Source organism: Elaeis guineensis, chromosome 9, assembly GCF_000442705.2.
Source record: "Elaeis guineensis isolate ETL-2024a chromosome 9, EG11, whole genome shotgun sequence".
NCBI classification, from domain to species: Eukaryota; Viridiplantae; Streptophyta; class Magnoliopsida; order Arecales; family Arecaceae; genus Elaeis; species Elaeis guineensis.
In genome coordinates this window covers 10,820,679-10,848,166 of record NC_026001.2, presented here as the reverse complement: position 1 = coordinate 10,848,166, position 27,488 = coordinate 10,820,679, and the positions used below count along the sequence as shown (strand labels likewise).

At 39.5% G+C, this 27,488-nt stretch overlaps 1 protein-coding gene across 1 annotated transcript; it reads left to right on the top strand.

The window, feature by feature from the left end:
• Window positions 1–2,566: 2,566 nt before the first annotated feature.
• Window positions 2,567–17,008, top strand: LOC105051677 (ferrochelatase-2, chloroplastic). Its single transcript, XM_010932211.4, has 11 exons — window positions 2,567–2,776; window positions 3,249–3,357; window positions 4,066–4,393; window positions 6,560–6,703; window positions 8,199–8,300; window positions 11,236–11,339; window positions 11,416–11,542; window positions 14,073–14,225; window positions 15,780–15,880; window positions 16,053–16,254; window positions 16,522–17,008. Exons 1-11 carry the CDS (start codon window positions 2,728–2,730, stop codon window positions 16,744–16,746), a joined length of 1,644 nt encoding a protein of 547 aa, XP_010930513.2. The 5' UTR covers window positions 2,567–2,727; the 3' UTR covers window positions 16,747–17,008.
• Window positions 17,009–27,488: the final 10,480 nt, after the last annotated feature.

The following is a 27,488-nucleotide window of genomic DNA, read 5'->3' as shown; positions in this document are numbered from 1 at the left end:
TAACACAACCACCATCATTTAAATTTATATCATTAAAAAATTGTGAGAGTTCGTGCAAACGAAGTTGAAGTTCTCCCATATTAATATTAGGCTGAACATCTTCATCATCATTCTCATCTTCACCATCATCATCATTACTGCTACTGTCCTCATCCATCCAATAGTCTTTATCTCTGCTTTCATCTGACCCACCGGCGGACCAACCAGGGAGCGCACGGGCCCGCTGCCGGCCGTCTGTCGCCGACGGGCCAAAGAAAAAGAGAGAGAGAGAGAGGAAGAGGGAGAGAGAGAGGAAGAGGAAAGAGAGAGGAGGGAGCTCACCGCCGTACCATTAGAGAGGAGAAAATACCGGAGAAATGCTGGAGAAGAGGGAGAGAAGGGGGTTTTTTTTGGGTTTTATGGTTCAAAAATGTCAAAAGGGATGGTATTTTAAAAAATGCCATTCTCTTTGGTATTTTTTTAAATTTTTTTATTTTTTTTTTTATGATATTTTTTATTTTTTTAATTTTCTTTAGTTATTTTTATGTGATTTTTTAATAAAAAAATTAATTTAAAATGGAGATAGTAATTTAAAATGATAATTTTTTATTTGAATTAAAGTTAATTTTTTTTTAAATTTATAATTATAATTTTTATTTTTTTACCATTTTTTCCCTTTTATTCACTTTTTTTATGGCATTTTTTTAAAATTTAAATTAAAATTTTTATAATTTAAAATTATAATTTTAATTTTCTCCCATTTTTAATTTTTTGGCATTTTTTTAGGTATTTTTTTCCTTTGTTTGGAATATTTTTTAAAAATTAAATTTAAATTAATTTAGTAATTTGAAATAATATTTTTTATTTAAATTGTAATTATTATTTTTATTTTTTTAAATTCAAATTTATAATTTTTATTTTTGAATTAGAATTATAATTTTTATTTTTTTCAATTCAATTCTTTTCCCTTTTTTCTTTTTTTATGGTGTTTTTTATTTTTTTACACCAATTTTTTTCTTTTTTTAGATATTTTTTTTAAAAAATAATTTGAATTAGAGAAAGTAATTTGAAATGACATTTTTTATTTGAATTAAGTTAAAATTTTTATTTTGTTTAAATTTCAATTTATAATTTTTATTTTTTTTCATTTTTTTACTTTTTTATGGCATTTTTTTCTTTTATTATTTTTGAATTCAAATTAAAATTTTAATTTTTTTATAATTTAAAATTATAATTATATTTTTTTTATTTTTACCATATTTTTTGGTTTTATGACATTTTTTAGGTATTTTTTTATTTGTTTGAAATATTTTTTAAAAAAATTAATTTGAAATGGGGAAAGTAATTTGAAATGATATTTTTTATTTTAATTAAAATTAAAAATTTTATTTTTTTAAATTTAAAATTATAATTTTTATTTTTTTCTTATTTTTTTAAAATTTTTATTTTTTTCTTTTTTTAATTTTTATTTTTTTATGGCACTTTTTATTTTTTTTAATTTTTTATTTTTTTGACATATTTTTTTAAAAAAATTAATTTGAAATGGAAAAAATAATTTGAAATGATGTTTTTTATTTGAATTAAAATAATTTTTTTATTTTTTTGAATTCAAAATTATAATTTTTATTTTTTTCTCATTTCTTTCTCAATTTTTTTATGATATTTTTTATTTTTTATTTTTTAAGATTTTTTTGAGATATTTTTTGAAAAAATAAATTTAAAATGGAAAAAATAATTTAAAATGATATTTTTTATTTGAATGAAAATTAAAATTTTTTATTTTTTAAAATTCATTCAAAATTATAATTTTTATTTTTTTCTCATTTTTTTCTTCTTTTATGATTTTTTTAAAAAAATTAATTTGAAAAGGAGATTGTAATTTGAAATGATGATTTTTATTTGAATTAAAATAAAAATTTTTATTTTTTTTAAAATTTAGAATTATAATTTTTATTTTTTATTTTTTTTGATATTTTTTATTTTTTTTACATCAATTTTTTTTAGATATTTTAAAAAAATAATTTGAAATGGGGATACTAATTTGAAATGATAAATTTTATTTTAATCAAAATTATAATTTTTATTTTTTTATAAATTTAAAATTATAATTTTTATTATTTTTTATTTTTTTATTTTTGAAAAAAAAATTAAAATTGTCAAATAAAATGGTGTTTTTTAAACCACCATTTGGAATGGCGTTTTCAAAAAAACTATTTGATTTGATGATTTAATTTTTTTTTCTTCATTTATGTGGAAAATGAAGGAAAAAAGTGGATGATGTGGCAATCATAAAAATGTCGTTCAAAATAATATTTTATCCTATTTATATCAATCTGATAAATAAATTAAAAATTAAATTATTTTGATAAATAATTTTTTTTTATAAATTAATTAGGTGAAGCACTCCAATCCATTGCCGTTGAAGGCGACCCCACTTTTTTCCTCCAATGCTCTGAGGCGTAACAGGTCAGCAAGATCCTACGCCCACCGTGGAAACCGTTACCACTCGTCCGTCATAATATCGGACGAAAAAAGTCCTCGAGAGAAGGCTCACCACCAATCGCTGCGGATTATTTTTTCAACAGTTCGATGCATTCTTCAATACACGGAAAGAGAGGGGGAGAGAGAAAGAGAGAGCCCGCGAGGTGAAATATCTACTGCCCGTCTCTTCTAGTCTCCCTTCTTTATCTCGACCTCTATTATTTCCTCCAATTTCCACTAGAGCCGAGGAGATATTAGGCCATCGGAATGGGGATCGAGGTCTTGGCGCTCTCCCTCCCTTCTCCCGCCTCTCAGTGTAAGACTTCTCCAATCTTCTTTCCCCATTTTTTTCCCCACAAGTTCCCCAAGAAGTAGAGTGAACTCGAGAAAGCAGTAACGAATCTCGTGTGTCTTAGTGGAATTGTTCAATTCGGTTTCTATTCCATTAAATATGTAATCTTTGGATGTTTTGGATCCATTCACAAGTTTAGAGAGCTGCAATTAGAAGATACCGTATACCATCTGGCTTAATGGGTTCTTTTGATGAGGGAAAGGGACTCGTCTTTTTTCTTTGTTTAATTGATGACAGCATACAAACTATGGGCATCATTTGAGTGTTGTTTATATGCTAATTTCTTAAGTAAATTTATAATCCTTGATTTTCTCCTTCAGAAAGTAAGTTTAACTATACCCACATCTTATACTAGTGATTTTGCTGGTGGATGCTATGATTCATCTTTGATTTTTTTTTTTAAATTACCTTTTTTTGTTGTTTTTGTTAATGGTAGGGGAGCGAGTGTCATCATCTCGTCAGGCAAGTACCAGGGGTGCAATTGAGATGAGCAACCTGGAGCTGGGATATACTACTTTGGCTCAGTCAAAATCTTTGCCTGCAAGGTATTACTCGCTCCAAGAATGTGACTTTTTTGTTTCCAAGCAAGCATAGTGGCTAAAGGGACGTGGTGTCGGAAAATCTGTGCTCGTAAACAAGTGGTAGTTCTGTTTGAGAAACTTTAAGAATTGTTATACTACATAAATTGAGACCAAGTCATTGCCAAGGACAAAAGTATCACAATTCTCTTTTTCAAGATACACACAAAAAAGGTTTTCAATCTAGGTAATGCGTTCTTGATGTTTTGCAAAACAACCTTGTTTAAAGTCAATGCTTTTAAGAAGTGGCTCAATTGTTGATGGCACAAGACAACGTACAACATCATTTTGGATCAAACTACTACTTCTTAATGATATTCTTGTTCATTTTTACTGATTGGATGGTTATACTGCCTAGTGGAGTACTCTTTTCATTTTGCTCTTCTTTGCATTCTAAGAATACCTGGTAACAGACTAATTTTCAGATTCGTATTGTGGAATCGGATGCGAAAATTCTTTTTATCATGTGAAGTCACCATACTTGTTTTTTTTTGACTTTTTTCACATCTACAACAAGAACACAGTTCCGACTTTCTTATATTCAAACTTCTGCACATGCCCGGCCATGCAGACATCTTTAACATTGTTACACGGTCGCACAAGTATTATTCATGGAGCATAATGGTATTTGTCTAGCTTCTGAAAAAACTAATTGTTTAATTTTCTTTATTACAGGGTTGTTCTCCCACCAACATGTTTAACTCGAAATTTTAACAATCCTTCTGGTGGCCAAATGGAAGCTTGGGTTAGACCATGTTGTCGAAAGAAACCCTTAATTTCCAAATATCATCCTGGATATCTTGATCCACCTTCATCCAGCTGCAAACGATCATTTGAAAGATATTCATCATCCTCCGAGGCATTGATGACCTCTAAGTCTCAAGCTGCATCCAACATGCTTATCATTGGCAATGAAAAGGTTGGAGTCTTGTTACTTAATCTTGGAGGACCAGAGACCCTTGAAGATGTGCAACCGTTCTTATTTAATCTTTTTTCCGACCCGGTAAATAAAGCCTGACTGTCTTGTTCCCTTCTTCCATGCTTTCTCTAGTTTCAACATCTTTTATAAGTTTGAATGCATTTAAAGTAAGTCTATTCTGTTTGGGACCACTAATTTTGTATTTTGAATGCTTTAGATGAAGGAAATGGATGAGAATGGCTGTTATATCAATGCCTTGAATCTCATTAAGATGCTCTTTGACCTTCAATTTTTTTAGGCACATTCAATTATGTTCTGATTTAGTAGTTAGGTGTATTCTTATCTGAATTGGAGTGCAATTGGTAGCTGTTGAATGCCTTTTTATTTCTCCAAGTCTTACATAAAGATTAATATATTATAAATTATGCTAGCATCACCTAATAGACAATATTTTTTGTTTAAGTCCTAACATCATGTGAACAAGGCTTGGCTTATGGTTCACAGGCAAAGTTCTCCAATTCTGTTCTTAATATTTTAGGTGAGATAGTAAGTTTCCTATTCTTAGCTTGAATGTTTCTAGAAAGGAAAAAGTATATTCATCCATCATATCCTTCTCAATGGAGGTGTGTGCCTAGTGCATATTCTCATAATTTCAGATAATATCTTCCTAAGGAAAAATTTATTTATGTACCATTGTTTTAGATATCTGGTTTTTAGTAGGCCATGCGATCTTACAACTAATTGGCTCCAATTTGTAGCAAACCCTTACAATATTTGCTTCAACTAATTTTGCTTACTGCCAGCATATCATGCCTCTTTAAGAAGTTATTAACATAAACCTGCCAATTGAGAAAAAAATGTATATGGTAGAACTAATCATGGAATGCTTTCTCTTCCTCAAATGTTCCTAACAGTTTCATTTTCTGCCTAATGGTCTGGTCTTCCATCTTGATTGTGGTGCATCCTATCATGATATATGGAGGCTGGGATGCTGTTAAAACCCCCTGGTCAAAGTAAACAGTATACTTGCTCATTTTTTCCCATGCAGGGATACTATGTGCTAAGGTAACTCAGTCCTAATAAGTGACCACTATAGTTTACATCAGCTAATAATTCAAGTGTTGGTGCATCTTTAATCTTGCTGAGGTTTCAAATGCATCATTGCACTTCGAATGTGGAGTTCAAGGTAGCTTCATTGTGAAGAATGGTTAGTACTGTTTTGTCTAAATTTATTTTGTTTGGAGTTCACTTGGTTTGATTTATGAAGTAAATCTTTTTTTTTTAAAAAAAAAATTTTGGTGGGTCATATGAAGGATAAACTGCTTTTAATGGTTTTCTTTTGAATATGTTATTTATGTCTACTATCTCTTTAAATTTTTTCTTCACTCATGTTTTATGTATACCAGTTGCTCGTTATATGCATCTTTTGCATGGAAATAATGCTACCTTGTTCTTATTCAGTTCTAGGATGCATCCGTGCATCCTTTATTGTGGTTATTCTGTAGCCAAGTGATACATCTGTTGGTTTCTATACACTACAAATTTTATATGCTAGATGGTCGGTGTTAATTTTACTTATCATGTCATTAGAGAGGTTTGGTTAAATGAACCCATCATGCATTTGATTTCATGTCAATAGTATTGTTTGTAATTTATATCTAATGTTTTGTATCAAAATTTATATAGGTCTAAAGTGGTCCTTTTGGATTATTGCTGGACCTTGTCCAGTTTTATGCTTGTAATATCTTTGAATATTGGATTAGAAAGAATTCATATTTTGGGTCGTTCCCATTTTACCAGGTTATTGTGTTTGTGTGTGTGAATAGCCCAAATCAGTGTTGTTTATTATTTCCTTTACATGAGTCATGGTTTTAGAACATTAGCAAACAAGCCTGGTCAAATCTGTATGAGGCTGGGTAAGGATCAATATATGGCACGATAAAGTTTGCAAAAAAATTATGACTGGCTTTCAACTAGATGTAGATTCTCCGAAATGATGCTATATTCCTGGCTAAGGCATCTTTGAGTGAGAGGGACCTGCTTTTTTTGACCTGTTTTATTAGTTGGTAGCCATGGTTTAAATGAAAAAGGGACAATCAGCTTTGGAAGGAATCACATAATCTGTTTGTTTGATCTATTGATTTGGTTTTAGGTCTTTTTGGACCTAAATCAGAGTGTTATCAACTTGCTGCTGCGCTTATGTTTATCTTCATTTGCTGTAGTAACTAACTGATAATGGACAATTGACAGGACATTATTCGGCTTCCTAGGATGTTCTGGTTTTTGCAGAAGCCTTTGGCACAATTCATATCCATTGTTAGAGCACCCAAGAGCAAAGAAGGTTATGCTTCCATAGGTGGTGGTTCTCCACTTCGACAGATAACTGAAGCACAGGCATGCTTTCTTTAACTAACCTTTATCTGTTAAAAGCAATCTTTTTTTTTTTTTTGGTTTTGGTTTCCTTTCCTTCTTTAACTTCAGGTTTCTGAACTTTTTATCACAGGGATCGGTTAAAAACAAGTTAAATTAACTGTTTATGCTGTTTTCTGCTTTAGAAGAATGATTTCTACCTTTATTTTTTTTTTCAAAAAAAGATTCTCAGGCAGACATTTGAAGACATCATGAAAGTCTTCCTTTATCTGATGAAAACTCCATTTTTTTTTGTTAATTTTTTTTTCTGTTTCTAAATTTAAGACAAGAATTAGAGAATATAATTGGCAAAATTTCTATTACAACCAGTTCCAGAGAATTGTGATCAGTGGTAGTCATACCCTAACAGATAAATATCAATGCTAGACATTGAGAACATGGTGATGGGGAGCAAACCATTAAAAATAAGTTTCTTTGAAGCTGTTTCTTGGCTTATTAGCCTCACTTCAAAGTGAAACGATGTGCCTCTATTAACCTACCTATCTAGATATATGGTACATATGTATACATACATATGTACATACTTACATCCATACATACATAGACACATTTTATATTGAGAGAGAGAAAGAGTCAAAGCCTGTTGATGTAAAATTTCCATAGATACAAATCACATTCACTAAAAACAATATTTCCTTTCCTTGCGTAATCTTTGTTATGATTTTGAATGCTGTTCAACATCAATCTGCCTTTTACCTTTTCCTGCTGGCAAGGAAAATTCAGTATATGTATATCTTGTATTGCACCATAAGCTTTTTGTAGGTCTTACTACCTTTGTTCTCACTTAATGTAATCTGCTATCAGTGGATATAGGCATTTATGCTGTTCTATGTGAATGTATCTTTGGTGTTTATTATTTATAAATGGTTAAGACCATCACTGAAGTAAGATGATAAAACTATCATTATGGGCTCATTTTTACTCTTGACTTCTTAGTAACGTATTCATGTTTTTTGATTGCTTACTTTGCTGGTAGAAGTGGCATGATAATATACAATAAAAAGGGTAAGGTAAACCTATCTTGAGGGTAAAATATAGCTTTATGTTCATTAAAAAAATAGGACCTAAGAAAACTTGGATGGAATTACCAGGGGATTCAAAAAAATTATGTTTACATCTAATGGACGAAATAGGAGCAAATGACTCAATATTGGCAAAAGCTGCTCCAAATAGATAGAACCATGCATATTTGTTATGTTATTGGTGTTTATCCGTTATATGCCTAATGACCATGCCACATTCGTATGGGAAGTTGCCTTTGGGATTCTGCTAGCCTTGCATTTTTTTTTCCACCCAAACTGAAGGTATACAATATTTTAGAGGAAGCTCAAGTGCCTTTTAAAATCTTTTTTTTGATTAGTGATGTATGACATCAGCTAACTGTAACTTTTCCAATTGATTTCAAGTTGGAAACGGTCTATATGTATTTTATTTGTAGCTTTTCTTTTTTAAAATTTAGGCAGAAGCATTGAGGAAGGCCCTCTGTAACAAAAATGTCCCGGCAAAGGTGTATGTTGGAATGCGATATTGGCATCCTTTCACTGAGGAAGCTATTCAACAGGTAAAGAGTTAACATATATTTTCCTTGAAGTTTATTTCCATTTCAATAGCAGCATATGGTCATATGAAAAATTGGAGTCTATATCTAGTAAATTGACTGATCAAAAATTTAGAGCAGATGGCTTTTTGTGCAAAAGGGATTCACGTAACAAACTCCAAACAGATGGGACTGCTATTGATAATCCTTATAGTTGTGTTGCACTTTGGTAGATAGTTTACAATGGAGCCAGGACACATTTTGTTTATAAATTTAGTTAATTTTCCTTATCTCACAAATGATAGTTTTAGTGACAAAATAAGAAATAATCATAAAATAAGGGTATCACTTTGTTACTCATGCAATGCAGGTAAGGCTGACACAATATGCAAACCATATGCTACTATGCTGAAACTTGACTCTTGTTGATACATGACACTGTTAAATTTTGAGGTCACATAATTGGAACTGTAAGATATAGTCCCTTATCTAGGTTACTTTTAGTTACTTGCCTGTGGGAAATGGAACACAAATGCAACCTTAATCCATCTTAACAAACCTGATGTCCTAAACCATAGATGTTTACTGGATACTCATAAGTAGGTGTCTATATTTGCATCCCACTTTTTCCAAAGAAATTATTTCGATACTGGATTAGGTTAACAAAAGTAAATCTGAAAATCTCAAGAGAGATTGCAGAGTTTAGGAGAGGAAAAGCAATAATCAAAACACCTGGGTGAAAAGAGTCTGGAAATATATATGCAGTGGTCCACATGCTGACTTGTGTGGCATGAGACAATATGGGTTACATGCTAACATGGATTGGCGCTGATACACAAAACTTGTGTAACACAATGACACTCAGACTCCTGAATTGAAGTATAAATGCATGTCTTATGTGTAATATGTTTATGAAAGAGGCTTTTTGTGGATTTTATCGACCATGACGTATGAGAAGACATGAATTCTGTTGAAGAAAATAGTTCATCTTGACTATGTATAAGCTTTTCTTCATCAAAATTATGCTTAATGTTCGTCTATAGTATCTTGACACATGCATTTTGATGTGCCATATCTGTTTAGGATTTTTATGATGTGTTAGCAATAGTTCATGAAGCAGTGATAATGAGCATATGGAAGTGCAACATCACAGTGGTGGCTTATGGGCGATGAATTTGTGTAAATTTACCTCTCATATTGCTGTTTTGGGTCTGACAATTATAAGCATTGATGAGAGATTGAAGGTTGGTCCTGTCTCTTTTCTACAAAAGTACGGCATGGCATATGGATCTAATCCAAAGAATATGCATGCCATTCCCTTTTTGATACTCAAGTGTGAAGTATTTGATATGGATGGCGCATGAAGGCAAGTAAATCAAACTATCAAACATACTTGACTATGATAATGAGGGGTACAAGTCAGCTTGAAGCAAGGTTATCAAATTGCCTAAGATGGGGGGGTGGACCCCTTTGTATATGTATGTGCCTAGGCACCTAGTTGGGTGCCTTGTGTGGAAAGCTCTCCGGCTTCTATCACACATGTTTTTAATCATATCCAATTATCCATAAATATGCATGTGCATATATTATATATACTCTGTTTTACCATATATAGGTCCAAGAATCTATTTGTTGTGCTCAAAATCCAAAGATCAAAATCCACAAGGATTGCAGTCGAGCACTTAGCAAGAAGCAGGAGGGGGCAAGCAAACTCGGGGCCACAAGCGGAACAAAGGGGAAAATTCAGGAAAAAAGGGTGGAATGATGGCTAGATGAAGAGGAGGTGCAATGGTTGCTGTTACTCATCACTGTCTGTGACCTGTTGATCAACCTACTGGCTAATACTAGGTTGGTGGCAGCCTTTGCTTCTCTCCCGCATGTCCCTTATGGGAAAGAAACTTGGACAAGAAACCTGAAAAGAGGTATGGTTTTGAGCAGCTTGGGCTAGGCAGCCTGGCCAAATTAAGCGCCTAGGCGGCCACTTTTAACAACATCAATGAGAAGTCTTACATGGACTTGGATTAAACTAAAATGTAGTTATGATAGCTGGTTGTGATAACCATGAATGTTGGTCTTGTTAGGTGGGTAGTTTTATAAATGCCAGCATGTTTTTTAAGGTTTTGCTACCTAGCAACCATGGACCATGTGGGAATGGGAAAACTTCTTATTTATTATATACTCTGAGGACCAGAACATAAGGCAACAAATAAATGATAAATAACAAGTTGATGCTATGGAACTGCTAAGCAGTGGAGACTTATAGCTAAAAAGAGAATTCATTACATAGCTAAGCAGCTTTGTTTGTCTTGTATACCAGATAATGTGCTGCAAATATGATGTAGGCATGTAAAGATGGACATAGTAATCCTATGCCAACAGGTTTCCTAATGAAATTATATACCCTACTTTTCTAATTGCTCACAACAAGAATATTATGGCTGATGATGTCCAAAAGCCATAATGGATGTCATAAATAGATAACCTCCTATCATGATATTCAATTCTTGTGGCACATCGCACGCTGCAAAATTTTATCATTACCATGTTGTTTTCTCGCCATCATAGTGAATATTATTGTAGTACATGATGTTTTCCTCTTTTTGAGCTTTCTCCTTCCTCAGAAAGAGATGGATGGAAGCTAGTCTAGAAGTTTCTCTTTTCTCGTGCATGCCTATTGGTATGGAAGTAAGTTTTAGCTTTGACTGTTGCAGACAAATTCTTGTCTTTATTTTAATATTTAATTAGAAAACACAAGTATTGTGCCTATTAATTGAATATATTTACATTTATTTATACTTTCTTCATTTCAGTAGAAATTTGATTAGCAGATTATTAAATAAAAAACTGATTTTAGCAAGAGGCTCTACTGTTTTTCCAGCCAGATCAGCCCTAGAAAAGCATCACAGTGATTTTGTATATTTTTCAATGTAATTTTATTTTTTCCTTGTTAACCTTGCAGATTAAACAGGACGGGATAACAAAACTTGTTGTGCTTCCTCTTTATCCACAGTTTTCTATATCAACTAGTGGATCAAGTCTTCGTTTGCTCGAGAGTATATTCAGGTAATGAATTTAACATTTCATCTAGTGCTTATGATGATTTTAAAATCAATTTAATGACATTAATTTCGTTCTGTAGGGAGGACGAGTATCTGGTTAATATGCAACACACAGTTATACCTTCATGGTACCAGCGTGAGGGATACATCAAGGCCATGGCAAATTTAATTGAAAAAGAGTTACGTACATTTGGTAGACCTGAGAAGGTGTGAACTACTTGAATTGGATAGATATTTTATTTCTTATTTAAATTAGTGCCTGACATCTTGAACTAAGTGATACTATCTTATGGGGAACTTGCCAATTAGAGTTGTCATAGGAGGAATTGAATTCTTTGTTGCCAAAGGTCTTGCAAAAACCCAGTTAGAGAATGATTTTTTGGTCCTGGAATTTTTTTTTTTTTTTGGGTTGAGTGCAACTGTCACTGGAATGTTTTGACTTGTTGAAGTTTAGGGAGTTAGATGCCTCAGTGACCCTTAAAATATCACAAGTGTTTAGAGGGGGAATATGGTTGCTGACTGCCTTGCTAATGATTTCTATAATCAACAACATTATATACCATTAAGAAGCTTCTTTTCTTGCTTTTTAAAAAATCAAGATGGATAAACTACGCTATGCAAACATCAGATGTAAAAATATGTTGCTCACTTTGATGATTCTTTCTTGGGTGGCTCCTTTGAGCATCTTCAGATTTCAGCTTCTCTTTTGATTCCCTTTTCTTGTTCTAATAAACTGGTAGGACTTAGCTAGGCTTTTAAACTGGTAGTACTCCCACTCTCAACACAGGTTGATCTATATAAAAAATAAAATAAAATAAAAAAGACTGGCCTTTTTAAACCTGATGTTACCTATATGGAGAGCATAGGCTTTTCTACCAGTGCTACTTTGGAAGAAAATTACTTGCATACTTAGAAATTCTAGGATAATATTTGGCTACAGTTGGGATGATGAAGAGAAGATTGCAGGCATAAAGAGCTGGCTGGCATGCAATCGAACCTTAGATATCAATAAACCCTCTTTTTCTTAATGTGTTTATGACTGCCAACCAACTAGCGGTGATGTTTGATGTGTGAGGCTAAACAGAGTAATGTTTTCACATCATTGGAAGGAGTGACTGATTGGAATTCTAATTTAATACAGATTCATAAAACTGATCACAAGATAACTATATATTTAAGCCCTTCATGGTTCTTGTTATAGGTCACGTGATATGCATGTCATTATTTATGCGCAATTAGGTGCATATATTGGACCGCCCAAGGCCCCCAAGAAAAAAAAATCCTTTTTTTTTTTGTCTTAGTACATGTACCACTGTGTGGTAACGATGCCACCTATATCTCTTGTACTTGCTTGGTTTGTTTTCCAACACCTAATTGCTAGGCACTTTATAAGTTCAAACATATCATCTCTCAGGTCTCCTGTGAAAGTTTTAGATTACGATTTATGGCAGTTGGCTTAAGCATTACTACTTTAGGAGTAGGAATAAAGCTTTGCATTCTTTCCCTATTCCTTTCACTACATGTGGAACACTTCTGGAATCTCACATCTTAGGCACTTCTGGCCACAAGAATGTTTAAGAGAATCAAGCAGATCATTGGGCTTCACTGTCACTGTGAGGTGACTTTGCATTTGTGGCTTTCCACTTGAAGGTGCTCTCTGTGAATCCTGAGTCCATTCTACCATTAACTAATATATGGCGACCATCACAGTCGCCTGGTTTAGATTTTGCATTATCTATGTCACTATCTGCCTCGTGTCCCTGTTTCTTGCAAGTAACAGCATCAACCCATAGCAGTTGATCCCTTCCCCTGCCCACTCCCCATGTGACTTGATTAGGGATGTTGTCCATTGCCTCCTGAGAAATCCTCTATCACATCATTTAGTTCATCTTGACATTATAATTGCAAAATAGGGCTTGTTATTGAGCTTTTGTCGTTTGCCTCGTTTTAAAAGAAAATCCAAAAGAACATTGGTTTATGCTTTATTGATTTGTTTGGTCGCTTGAAGATTTCAATCTTGATTTTCATATACTTGGGTGCTTGTACGAGTCCAACATAGGCATTGCAGGATCCACATGTCTGTCTTTTATTTACTTTGTATGTAAGTCTGCCTATTGATTAAAAAGTTAATATGATAAATTAAAACATGTACTGCAAAATCTTTAGATCCTAAATTCAAGGGTTTGAATCAGCAGCTTTGTGAGATTCCAGAAGTCATAATGAGGATCATGTCATAAAAAGGATCATTTTTGTTGTGTGTGTTTTGATGTTCGAATTATAAATAGGAATGTAGTTTAGCCTGATATACATTGTTGATCTGTTTCCTATCAGCTTAAGGTTTTGGCGTAACGTAAGATGAACAGAAAATATGAGATGAAGTTGACATGGATACACAGTTAGATTTAGAAGGACAAGGATGGAAAAATAAAATGAGTAGGATCAATTAATTACAAATCGAGGGAGAACTGTTTGGATTTTTGTTGATGCACCCCACAGGTTATAAATTGTTAAAAAGAGGATGGTCTCTTGAATAGCATGGGAAGAAACACAAAAACAAAAAGTTTGCATAGGTGTGGATCAAATATACATGGAACTACTTTACATTTTGGTCGACTTCTGTCTCTTCTCTTTTCCCCTAAGAAGCTTCTACTTTGTGCCTGTTTCTGGCTGATGTGCCAAAAAGTATTGCTTTCCCTTTGGGTAAATTTTTATGAACTCATTTGGACATGTGTTGTAGGTAATGATATTTTTCAGTGCTCATGGAGTGCCACTCGCATATGTGGAAGAAGCTGGAGATCCATACAAAGCTGAGATGGAGGAGTGTGTAGATTTAATTATGGAAGAACTAGAAAAACGGGGAATAACAAATCCATACACCCTTGCCTACCAGGTTAAGCATTTGCTGTATTATGTAACCTTAGTCACTAGTAGTTCTCTCATGATGTAGTCTCTCTTTTATGGGTTGAAGGTCATTTCTGTATAGCTGCAATATTATCTATTAAGATATAGCTATATTGGACTATAATTTCTGTAGTTTTTTTTCATGTTATTCTATCCTCCCTTATGTATATTATGTATATATAAATATACAGCATAAATTCATACATATATACATACACATACTAGACAGACGTATATACCTACATGCATTGTACAGGCATTCCAAGATATATTTATGCATGAGAACCCACATGTACATGTGTGTGTGAATGTATTGTTCATGTACAGACATGTGCATGTAAGATAGATATGTACATCTATGGTTTATTCGGTGCATGCTGGTGGGATTGCTCTTATATACAGTAAAGTTCCTTGTTCACTTGCTCAATCTTATTATCATTTTATTTGAGCTGGATCAGATCTATCAGCTGATTTTTAGACAAGAGTAATCACATTGGGATTTCTCTTAAGTAATAACCATATTACGATAATCATTATTATGATTGTCAATGCTGCTAATGTTGTCCAATCCTAAAAGGTGATCTGGTTATTCATGTTCCTGTTGGTAGAATATTATATGCAAAGAAGGTAAAGTAATTCCTCTGCCTGTCTTGAAGGATATGCTAGACAATCAACTAATAACATGCTGACTTTCTAGCAACAAAGTGATTTTATTTGATTATTGCTGATGAGATTCTGATCACTTTGTCAACTTGTATTATTGGTGGCTTCTTAACCACACTGGAATAACATTTTTAATATTGCTGCAGCAACGATTTAAAGATTCCTTTTGATGGAATGCCTGATGTTGCTCAGATATTTCAAACCTCTACTTAACAAGCATCACATCCGAAAAGTTCAAGCCAATAGGAAAAAAGGAAAAAGTGCTTATTGTGGTTGAGCTATAACTTGGATATAGACACTTCTAAGTATATCTTTGGATTTCAAAAAGGATTCATTAAAAAAGAAAAGAAAAAAAAACAGTTAATCTTTTGTGACCCACTTATGTCTAACACAATGTAGCACTTCATTGGAAGTCACAGACATTTCCTAAGTAAAACTATTAGCATGTTCAAGGACAGCACTTGGAGATTCTAGACAATTTTAGATATGTGGGTGCATGTAGCTTGGATTCCTGGACGGTTATATCTTTGGATGCCAAAGCATTTGATGGTACCCACCTATTCTCTATTGTTTTGTGTTTGTGTTCTTATGGTCACATTTATATAAGAATGTTTTTTCCTCCCGAGCACAGTGAAGGCACCAAGCCTCTTTGTAAGCATGCATCTCTAGATTGATATAAACACTCCAGTTTTTTGGATTTCAAATCTATTGTTCATTCAGTTTATTTCGATGTGATCTGATCATATTTATGACATCAAACAATATCTTATGACATCAACCCGTGTCCACTATTATTTTGTCCCAAATGCTATGATTTGTTTATGTTTACCATGATTCGTTAGAGTTCTTTTCACTTGAAAGCCTTTGACTGGATTTACAGAGCCGAGTTGGACCTGTGGAATGGTTGAAGCCCTACACTGATGAGACAATTGTTGAACTTGGACAAAAAGGAGTGAAAAGCCTTCTAGCTGTCCCCATTAGGTACCTCTGCCCTTAAATTCTTTGTTCCCCATTTAATTTTAAAAGGACACTCTAGGGTCTCTAGCTGCCTCAGTAGTCACTTTGGCATGTATGGATGGTCCATCATGTATGTTAATGCTAAATATGTTTAATATATTCCCATTTTCATTACCTTTTGGTATCCAATGCGCAGTTTTGTCAGTGAGCATATTGAAACCCTTGAAGAAATTGATGTGGAGTACAAAGAGTTGGCTCTGAGATCTGGCATTGAGCGATGGGGCCGGGTTCCTGCTTTAGGATGTGAGCCAACATTCATTTCTGATCTTGCTGATGCTGTTATAGAAAGTCTTCCCTACGTTGGGGCAATGGCAGTTTCCAATCTTGAGGCTCGTCAGGTAATCAGTGTCGATCTTCGTCAGTTTCCTCAAGTGAGCACAATGTTAGTGCTACTAATATGCCTATTTCATCTGCAATCCGAAGTATTGAGGTTTTTTTTTTTTTTGCTTACACGGCTCGATATCAATGAAACTTGCCTATGACAAAGCCCAAACCTGCTAAGTAGATGAAAAAGATATCTACATTGAGATGCTTTATCATTTATTGCTCAACACTGAACATAATTCAGAACAATGACCATAAATTAATGATTTTGTTATTTGCAGTCGCTTGTACCCCTTGGAAGTGTAGAAGAGCTATTGGCAGCTTATGATTCAAAACGTGGGGAGCTTCCACCTCCAGTTGCAGTGTGGGAATGGGGATGGACGAGAAGCGCAGAAACCTGGAACGGCAGAGCAGCTATGTTAGCTGTGCTTGCTCTGTTGGTCCTAGAAGTAACTACGGGTGAAGGATTCTTGCACCAGTGGGGCATCCTGCCCCTGTTCCGTTGACTGGAAGCTTATTTCACATGCAGTGAGCATGAGCCAGTGGTGAAGAAAGTACAGTTATTTTTCGTAAGTCTTCTCATTCTGTTACTGTTAGCACTTCATCTCTGTGGGTACTAATTCTGCGATTTTGGCCAATAGGCAACTTTTGTAGATACATCTATATGAGCACATATAAAAGGCATTGCTGTATACTTTTGTAGACCTATCTTATATGTTTTTGATACGTTTTACTGAAATATAAACTGTTGCTTTTGCTTATACTTCACACCTCTGGATTCTATATCCTTTTAATGCACCTGGCATAATAACTTTTTTGGGTTATATCTGAGCAGGATTTGATCCCTAAAAGAGAAGGAATTAAAGGATGATTTTGTTTGGTTTGTCGCATCATGAATTCAAACAATTTGTTTGTTCCACGTTGTATGTTTGTTTTTACTATGTGATGTGAGATCTTATTTCATGTTACTTTAGTATATAACGGTTTTCGATCTATGTAACTGTCCAAATGAAAGTATGTCCTTTGAAAGGGGGGGGGGGGGGGGAAGAAAAAAAGGAAGGGAGAAAAATAGAGAGAGAAGGAAGAAGAAAGAAAAGAAGGAGAGGAAGGAGTCGGAGAGATCATCGGACGGCCTTCGGCTGTCCACCGTGGCCGTCAGATGGTGCAGTCCATGTGTGCGGCGCCGCGGGCGTAAAACAGAAGCGTCATCCTTGTTTTATGGATTTTTTTTAAAAATTAGAAACTTAAGTGAAGCTGGCGAATCATTTGCCAGCTTCATTATTTAATAGCTTTTTTAAAAAAAATTAAAAAATTGAAACCGGCAATCTGATTGCCGACTCCATCTAATTTTTTTTAAAAAAAATCGTGAAGTGGGCAACAGGGTTGTCAACTTCATGTGTTAAAATCAAAAAAAAAAATTCGAAACACAAGCGAACTTCTATTTCAAAAAAAATAAAAAGAAGAGGACGAAGTAGTGGAGGTCCTTCTTCCGCTCGACTGTCCTCAAGCTTGTCGGCGTGGGTTCATCGGTCATCGGAGACCTCGTGATGGAAGTACCATCCGTCCGGTACGTCGCCCTTCTCTTGTAAGCTCTTTCTCTCTCTTTTTTGCTCTTGTAAAAATCCTATCGGATGATAATCGAGACATAGAAGCCCTTCGGTGGCTGCAGTAGACCACCATCAGACTTCGACGGTTAGAATTTTTCTCCCTCTCTTTTTTTTTCTCTCTCTTTTTTATTTTTATTTTTTTTTTCTTTCCCTCCTTTGGTATACCGGTTTCACTGCCTAAACTGCGTTGGTTTTTCACCGATCCAATACGGTATGGGATGTACTTATGAGTTTGGTATAAAAAAATTATGACCTTTTATATGTAACGGTGAGGAATAATATAATACATTAATATGTGGCCATCGAGGTGAAAATCTTCTTTGTTCGTAGTTCCTCTGGAGAATGGTCATGTGATGCATAAGATAGTAGTCTTTAAGAAATAGGACAGGCTGATGTACGCAACTGAATTAAAGCTAGTAGTCAGTAATATGGAGAAAAATATTAAATTATCAGTCAAAATACAGTGGTGAAAAATCTTAGGAATCTATTGAAAAGGATAGTATGTGAAAAAGACTAAGACTGAGTGATTATGTTAATAATGGTGTTACTTTATCTTTTTTTTTTCCCCCAAGATAAAAGTCGGTGAAGACATGGCAGGAAGGTTACATGTGGCAGTAAGCGTTGTAAAGGAGTCACAAAAGAAATCGACAGGCGATTATTTTATTGTAATTGCTTCCTTTTTCCCCTTTATGCATGTCACATGTTTGTCAGGATAAGATGGTCAAAAGAAGACACTGGAGAAGTCGAAAGCCTTGTGCAAATTTCTCGTGCTAATTCTTCCCATGCCTCTTTGTTTCAACTCTTCTGATGTTTTCGCATCCAATTTTGGAAATTCCAAACAAATTTATTTGATATCTTGTCATATCGTCCTAATTCTTCCCATGCCTCTTTGTTTCAACTCTTCTGATGATTTCGCATCCAATTTTGGAAATTCCAAACCAATTTATTTGATATCTTGTCATATCATGCAGGATGTAATGTGACCTTGGTTATTTTAGTAAATATAGTGGAATCTTTAATTCCAATGGTGGTTTTAGAGTTCTACATACCTTACTCCAAGATTTATGTGAGGTGCATGACAAGGGAAAAGCTATTCAAATATGCACTCAAACTGATCAAAACTCGAACATCAAAATCTTGCATGCTATACATTCAATCTTGTAGATATTATTTCTATTGCATGACTGACCTAAAGTTGCTTCCCATTGGAAGATAACCCAGTTTCTGGTTGACTTATGATGTGGATTATGGGGGTCGATGTCAAATGGGCCACATGGAACAAGAATTGAAAACATGCTACTTTTTTTTTTTTTTTGAGATTAACATGAAAATAAATCCAGTCCAAAGTAGGATAAGAATGGGAGTCAAATCAGATATAACTGGTACATACATCCAGTTATATGATGGGAAAAAATGGTCGTGACAACCTACCAACTCAAAATAATTGGCACGGTGAAGCTGTCTCATTTTGTTAGTCCAACAAGTCATATCATGATTGATGTAACAGGAATCAGTTCCACTGGAGACAAGATGGTCCCATACCCATCATTCCTGTGCCATTCTGCCATGTGCATCACAACAGGAGGCCATGGTGTTCTCAAATTGGATGTCTCTCGGCCTAATCCACCTGGTGGAGTTGCTTACTGAATCCAATATCACCTCCGGAGTATATACTATACAAGCCGTGACACCCACAAATATCCCAAATTTGATCTATAAAAAGAATAAAATAGTCATCTCCCCACATCGCTACAGTTCAAGCATATCCACAGTGATAGACTAACAAATTTTATGACAGCTTGGAGAGAGAGTAGTCCCTGGAATCCAGGAGGGAGATTTTATTTTATTTCTTTGGTAAGCGGGCGTGATGCTTTTCATTCGATTAGTTGCAACGTGTGGGCCTTGCATTGATCGGACTCACAATATATTATATAATATATAGTGGAGAATTTGGTGACTGGTTGGCATGAGCACGTGAATGCACCAGTACTTCCATGAGCAAGCCCTTAAAACAATCATAACATCTACCTAAAATCACTGGTCCCTACAAGATTAAAGAAAACTACCTTTGATAACATATAATTGGTAGAGAGATCCACTGTAATGTAGCAAGTAGACAGTTTTTTGCCATTTAGATCATTTCCCAGCCATCCCATCGATGGTTCTCTTTCAGAAGACACACACTCCATTAAAATTATCAAACATTTATAAACATTCAAAAATAAAAAAACAAATGATACAATCGTACCATGAAAAAATTGTATGCACACTGTTTTTTTGGAGCACGCCTGATAAATGGACATCGACAACGGTAATGATAAAACTAGGACCTTCCATAATATTTCATGAAGCCTCTTCTAATTAGGTTATTTTGAATTATATATATATATATATATATATATGATGAGGTTGGTCTTGGACTGAGCTGGAGTGTTTTCGAGTGCGATACGAGGAAGTCCATAGAAATCCTACAAAATAAGCCTTTAACTTCGATGAAGTATGCTCCGTATTAAGATCATTCGATGATTAAATCAGTTGGGGCCTTAAGAATTAACAGTAAGAATGGAAGAATTAAAAGACGAGAGAGAATTTTGAGAGAATAGATTGAGGACTCTTTTTCTTCAGTGGAGGAGCCGAAAAGATTCAATAGAGTCTCGATTCGGTAAGTTTTGACTTACCTTTCAGAGAGTATCCTGCCATCTTTTATATAGAGAGAGTTACTTAGTTGCTAAGTGTTGGTGCAAAAATTCGCTTGCGCTGGAGAAGCTGGAGTCGGGGACGAGCCCGGGAGGGTCAATCCTGTTGAGAACTTCGGCTGAGGGTATTTTATATCCAACACCAGTCTCCCTACTTCCGAGTTTGAGTTTTGAATGAAGGAAGTACAGTGAGGTTGGCACAGCCGAAGTTATCCCCTCGAACCTTGTGAAAGACCACCTCCAGATATTTTGGCATTAAATGTGCGCGTGCTGGGATCTTTTCGAATCGGGGCGATACGAAAGGACTCTTCGAAATTTTTGCTGGTACACTGACCCAGGTACGGCGCAATAATGGCCCTGCCAACCGTCAGCCACTTTCAGCCGCCTGCGTGGTGAGTGGGACACGTGTCGAGCGCGGGCCAGTCCGGGGGATTCGCGATTATTATGGCGCCGGATCCCAGGGTCTATTTAAACATGTCCTTCCGCCTTTGGGGCCCTTATTCCGCTTCAGAATTCTAGCGGTATCCGCCCTTTCTTCGAGTGTCCTGTTTCTCTTGGCGTCTTCTTGGGCCATAGGCGCCCTTCAGTCGTCCCTGTCCTCGTCCCTCTGCATCTCTCAGAGCGATTTAGGTTAGTCCCGAAACCTCCGCCTCTCTTTTCGCCATCTAGGAGCCTTTTCTTTGTCATTTTCTTCTGTCGTATTCCTCCGAGTTAGTCTACTGTGATCTCTTGTCCTTTGCCCCGTCTGTCTCCTTCGGGATCTTTAGAGTCTTCATTCGAAGCTATTTGAAATGTCTTCTGGCTCTTCCGCTTCCAGCGGCTTTAGGAGTTCTTCCGCCTCCACCCCCCAGATCCCCCGTTCTGTAGATGAACCCGTACCTGGGGCGGGGCCTCGCCCGATTTTCATGCCGGGCGCCATTCCCTGTTCTTTGACTTCGGATGAACTCCTGCTGATAAGGGTTCAGTACGGAGTTCCTTCGGAGTATGACCTAGAGCTTCCCGGCCCCTCCGCCCGGGCCAGCACTCCTCCATCTGGTCGCTTTTTCCTGTATCAGGAGGCGTTTCGTGCCGGGCTCCGACTTCCGCTTCCGTCCTTTGTTGTCGCCCTCTTCCGCTTTTTAGATATCTCTTTAGCTTCAGTTGCTTCGAATTCTTTTAGGTTTTTGATAGGGTTTCTCCCTTTTGCCACGTAGTCGAGGTCCAGCCGTCCCTCTCTCTGTTTAGACATTTTTATACCTTCAAGCGCCATCCTTCGGCGAAGGACTGGTGGTATTTCTCCCCTCAGTTCGGCAAGAAGGGGTTGCTGAAAGGTGCCCCCTCTTCGATCCACAATTGGAAGGAGAAATACCTCTTCGTCCACTGCCCGACCTTGAGGCTGGGCCTGCCCCCTTGGGGCTCTCTGAGGGATTCTGTTCGTCGGGCCCCCAGTCTGGGGGAGGACGACCTCCAGGCTGCTCGGAAGCTTCTTGCCTATTCCGCTCCTTCCCTTTCCAACCTTTTGAGGGAGCAATTTTTGTTCAACGTCGGTCTGAGCCCCCAAGATCCTGCGACTACTTCATCTTTTCCTTTCTCTTCTTTTCTTCTGTCCTTCTTCTTTTTCTTTCTCTTTCTTCTCTCTTCTTCCTCCTCTCTCTTTTTCTCCTCTCTTTTTTTTTACTCCTTCCTTTTTCACCCCATTGTCGATCTCTGACTCTTGATTGATTGATTTGATTTTTTTTTTTTTTAAGGAATGGACGTCGAAGCAGCGCGGATGCTTGCCAGGGGTCTCAGGCCCACAAAAGAAAGGGTGCCGCACCTCCGGATTGGCGAAGAGAGCCAGGGCGGAGGAGTCGAGCTTGGCCGCGCCCGTCCAGGCGGCTCCAGCGATTGACATTCCCTCGGACGCCGAGCCAACGGCCCCCCGGGCCTCCTCGAGGAGTCCGCCGACTGGGGCCCCCGTTTCAGGGGTCCGCTCCACGGAGGCGCCCGTTGTCGAGAGGGGGAAGAGAAGGAAGTCGGTGGCCCGCAGGGTGAGTAGCCACCGAACCGCCGCTGACGAGTCCCTCGGTTTCGAAGAGGGGCCGGAGAATCCCTTCAATGACAGGGACTTGATCAGGCGGTTGATCGACGGCTGCATCCTGTCGGAAATCGTCGAGAGGATCGACCGCGTCGATCCTGAGCACGGGTCTGGGACTCCCTAGGGACCTTCCTCAAGGTAAACAAATCTTCGTTTATCCAGCTATTCGACCCTTGTTCTGATCCCCTAGCCGCCCTTGCAGATTGGGCACCAGCTCCTCGCCAATATCGAGGCGACGAACCGGGCGAGGAGGGATGCCGTCCAGGTGGAGGAGCGCTGTCGGGCCGAGGTTGTTTGCCTCAAAGAAAAGACGGCCGAAGTAGTCGCCCTCCAAGAGGCCCTGGAAAGAGAGAAACAAACCCGGGAGGAGGAGAGGCGGACCTTGGAGGAGATGGTGAGAAAGGCGGAGGCCGAGGTCGCCAATTTGGCTGAGCAGACTCCAATCCTGGTCTCGGAGGCCAGGGTCCTCGCGGTAGAGGAGTTCAAGGCTTCTGCGGAGATGAGGGACTTGAACGTCCAGTTCGGTCAGGAGGCGTTCATTAAGGGGTTCGAGCTCTGCCAGGAGAGGATGGCCAGAAAATTTTCGGAGCTCGACCTTAACTTCCTGGGTGAGGAGTCCGAAGATGAGGTCGGTCTCTCTCCTGCCATCACCGCTGCAGCAGCCCCCCCTCCCAAATGCCGAGCTCTCCAACTCCTGCCTCTGAGGTCTGAGACCTCCGACCTTGTAGTTTTATTTTTCCATAATTTTTCTTTACCTCCTTGTCTTCAAAAATCATCCAATCAATAAAGTTGAATTTTTTATCATGGGTGGCTTCTTCCTCCTTCTTCTCTTCTTTCTGTCTTTTTTTTTTCTTTGTGATGAGACGTGTCTTGATACTTTTGTCTCCCAATGGCAGCGCCCTGCCGAAGCACTTCCCCTGCCCCTGGGGATCCCGCTGAAGTCGACGATCCAGCGGCTGAAGAAGGAGGTTCTTCAGTTGACAAAGAGGTCAAAGAAGATGGAAGGCGAGCTTCGCAGATTGAGAGAGGGCCATTCTGAAGCCACCGCAGAGGCCACCCGCTTTCGGAATCTCCACGTGAAGGAGATCATGGAGTATAGTCGGAGGAAGGCGGACTTCGCGAAGGAGCTTGAGGAATGCAAGAAGAGCGCCAGCGACCGAATTTGGGCTCAAGCTGCCAAGATCAGCGCTCTCAGGGTGGAACTGTCTGCTGCGAAGGAGAAGATCGGCCAGCTGGAAGGAAGTTCATCCCGGCTCTTGGCCGGGCCGACGGCGACCGGGAGTGGTCGAAGAAGGTATCTGCCCTTCAGCAGCAGCTTCAGGACGCCGAGATGAGCTACGACGTGCATCGGGCTGGTTGGCGCAGGCAGGTGGATGAATATAAAGGAAAACTCAGGGTGGCGACCGACGAAGTTGCCCATTTTCAGAGGCAGCTGGCTGACAGGGCTCAGCTTACTTCCGCTCGGGATTCTGATGAGCTCCAGTCCTTAAGAGGAACCGTTGAAGGGATTTCTGTCGCCCTTGGAGAAAGGACGGCTGAGCTGCAACAACTGAAAATCCAACTGGCATACGAGCAGCGAGCCATCACGGATGCGGAGGCGGAATCTGAGGTCCTGAGGAAGAGGTATCGAGAGGCGGAGATCGAGAGCCAGCGACTTCGTCGGGCGCTCCAGGACGCGCTGCTGAAAAGGAGAGAGCTAGAAGAAGAGATTGAGAATCTAAGGCAGTCCTGGATGAGGGGTGGAGTGAATAATTCTAGGTCGGAAGGAGCAGAGCTTCCCTAGGGCTCTTTTTGTCCTTCTGTCTTTTCATGTATACATTTTTCCTTTTATTGTTTCGTCCGCTTTTGTTGTTTTGCTTTTCTTTCTTTGGCCTTCCGGGTTTGTAGTGTATATTTCGTAAAGGGAATGAAAAGGAGATTTTGTATTATCTCGTCCACATGTTGTATTAAATTATCGTCCGTCGAACTTCTCTTATCGTTCGACCTGTCTGACGTTGACGTCATTGAGAGGTGCCCAGTCGTCGATGCGCTGGTTTGCTTTCCCCGTCGTTCATGGCCGCAGGCCCGAGCTTGGTGGTCCGAACTCCGTATTACTTCGGAGACATCGCGTCTTCTTGACCTGTGTCGAGAGCCTTCTTAGAGGCCGGGGATGTTTAGTAGGAACTCTCCGTCTTTGTTGAGACGAGGTTCCTTAGGTCTTTGGTGTGGTTCGTCCTTCATCTGTTTCCGTCGTAGCTCGTCGCTCTTCCTCTTTAATTTTTCTCCTCTTTTCAGAGTGAGGGCCCTCCCCTCGCTTTTTGCGGGGGTGCATAGGAGTGTGGAGGTGCCGCTGAGAGGTCTTTTCCCTTCATCCGATCTTGTCGGACGGTCGGATTTCGTCACCATCAGGACGAGGTTCTCCTCCCGTTCCCAATGGGGCCGCGGGGGCACGTAAGGGCCATCGCCAGGGTCTCTCCCTCCAATCCGGTCTAAAAGAACGGACCTTCGACTTTGCTCATGTCAGGACGAGGTTCTCCTCCTGTTCCTGACATGGCCGTGGGGGCGCATTAGGGTGTTGTAAGGCCTCTCCCCCCATCCGATCTAAAAGAATCGGGCCTTCAACTTTGCTCATGTCAGGACGAGGTTCTCCTCCTGTTTCTGACATGGCCGTGGGGGCACGTTAGGGCATTGTAAGGCCTCTCCCCCCATCCGGTCTAAAAGAATCGGGTCTTCAACTTTGCTCATGTCAGGACGAGGTTCTCCTCCTGTTCCTGACATGGCTGTGGGGGCACATTAGGGCGCTGTAAGGCCTCTCCCCCCATCTGGTCTCAAAGAATCGGGCCTTTGACTTTGCTCATGCCAGGACGAGGTTCTCCTCCTGTTCCTGACATGGCTGTGGGGGCACATTAGGGCGCTGTAAGGCCTCTCCCCCCATCCGGTCTAAAAGAATCGGGCCTTTGACTTTGCTCATGCCAGGAGAGGTTCTCCTCCTGTTCCTGACATGACTTTGTTTTAGGCGTTTGAAGGGGTTATACCCAATCGTGACAAATCCATGCCAAATGGGAAGAGCATGTCAAGTCGAAAGGAATTTAGACTCAAGACGAAATCGTAAGCAATACATTTACAGGTTTTTCGAGTCCCATGGTTGTGGGAGGTCTGCTCCTCCTTGAGGTCCTCTGACGATGGAGTCGATGGTCTCGATGGGAGGCCGATCTCCAGGCTGCTCCTCCCTTCTTGGCGGTTCAGGTTGCAGCAGGGCCCTTAGCCGATCTCCTCTACCCTGAGGCCGGCGTCGGATGAACCTGTCGAGTCGACCTCGTCGGATGAGCTCCTCGATCTCGTCTCGGAGCTGGATGCATTCCTCCGTGTCGTGGCCGTGGTCGCGATGGTAGAGACAGAACTTGTTGGGGTTGCGCTTCCCGGGGTGTGTGCGCATTCTCTCCGGCCTAGGGAGCTGCTCCCTGACCTCCATCGGTACCTGGGTCTTCGAGGCATTGAGGGGGGCGTAGTTGCGGAACCTTCCCGGTGGAAAACCCCGTCGAACCCCGTGATCCGGACTCCTCTGCCTGCGCACCCGGGGTGGAGTATGGGCATGCTTGTGCCCAGGAGGGGATTGAGAATGCGGCCGAGCTTCTCTCGACCTTTTTTCGATCGCGGGCTTATTCGAGTCTCCCCCTGCCGCTCTCTCGCGGTCTCCTCGTCCTTCATTTTGAAGGCTTCTTCCGCTCGGGCGTATCCTTCAGCTCGAGCCAACAAATCAGTAAAATCCCTGGGATACTTCTTCTCCAAGGAGAACAAAAGGTCATTCTTCTAAAGGCCGCCCTTCAGAGCGGCCATTGCGACTGATTGGTCCAAGTTCCGGACCTCCAGCGCCGCGACGTTGAAACGGTTGATGTAGGCCCGAATGGACTCCCCTTCCTTCTGCTTGATATTGATGAGGGACTCCGAACCCTTCCGGGGCGCCGGCTGCTGATAAAATGGGCCACAAATTGGTGGCTCATTTGATCGAAGGAAAAGATGGTACCCGATTTCAGAGCCGAGTACCAGTTTCTCACCGCTCCCTTCAAGGTGGATGGGAAGGCTCGGCATAGAATGACGTCGGGAGCATCGTGAAGCAGCATCATCGTCCGGAAGGCTTCCAGATGATCAACCGGGTCCGAGGTCCCGTCGTAGCTTTCGAACTGGGGAGCTTGAAGTTTGACGGGATCGGTTCCTGCATGATCATTTGAGAGAAGGGAGGATCAGTGGAAATATCCTCACCATAAGCGGGGGGACATGGCGAAGTTCTTCGATCCGCGGTTCACCTCTTGGAATCTCCGGTCTAGGAAATCCTCTCGACTTCGAGTCTCGAGAGTCCTTGGCAGAATGGGGGCAGGGATCTTCCAGGAGTGGAGTCTGGTCCGATTGAGGGCTCTCCACCCTCGGGTTCATTTTCTCAGGAAGGACGGGGCGGCTGGCCCAAGTGGCCTGCCCCGCTACCGGATTCTGGTGTTCCGGCGACATCCTTTCCAGGCGCACTGATGCCTGCGGCTGCTGCTGCTGCTGCATAGCCTGCACAGCTTCTGTGAGACCTCTGTCCTGCTGCGCTAGTAGATCAAACTGCTCCGCGCCGACCGCCGTCACCAGAGGAGGAGGAGGAGGTTGAGAAACAGGAGGGGAGGCCAGAGCCTGGGATCTGGCCGCGGAGGCCGTGGATCGTCGCGTGGACGCCTTGCGGGGAGGCATCGAGCAAGGACCAAGTGGAGAAAGGAGGGGGGAGGGGATGCCGGAAGAGATGCCCGGAGGCGATCCCGTTGAGCGCTCCTTTAAGAACAAGGATACTGCGAAGACACAGGCCCCTTCCTCTAGCGCCAATCCTGTTGGTGCAAAAATCTGCTTGCGCCGGAGAAGCTGGAGTCGGAGACAAGCCC

Bases quoted from the DNA above. Each gene is read 5' to 3' on its own strand.
- LOC105051677 (XM_010932211.4), top strand. From the start codon at position 2,728: ATGGGGATCGAGGTCTTGGCGCTCTCCCTCCCTTCTCCCGCCTCTCAG. The intron at 11,340-11,415 runs GTAATGAATTTA...TTCGTTCTGTAG, and splicing joins TTGCTCGAGAGTATATTCAG to GGAGGACGAGTATCTGGTTA. The intron at 16,255-16,521 runs GTAATCAGTGTC...TGTTATTTGCAG, and splicing joins CCAATCTTGAGGCTCGTCAG to TCGCTTGTACCCCTTGGAAG.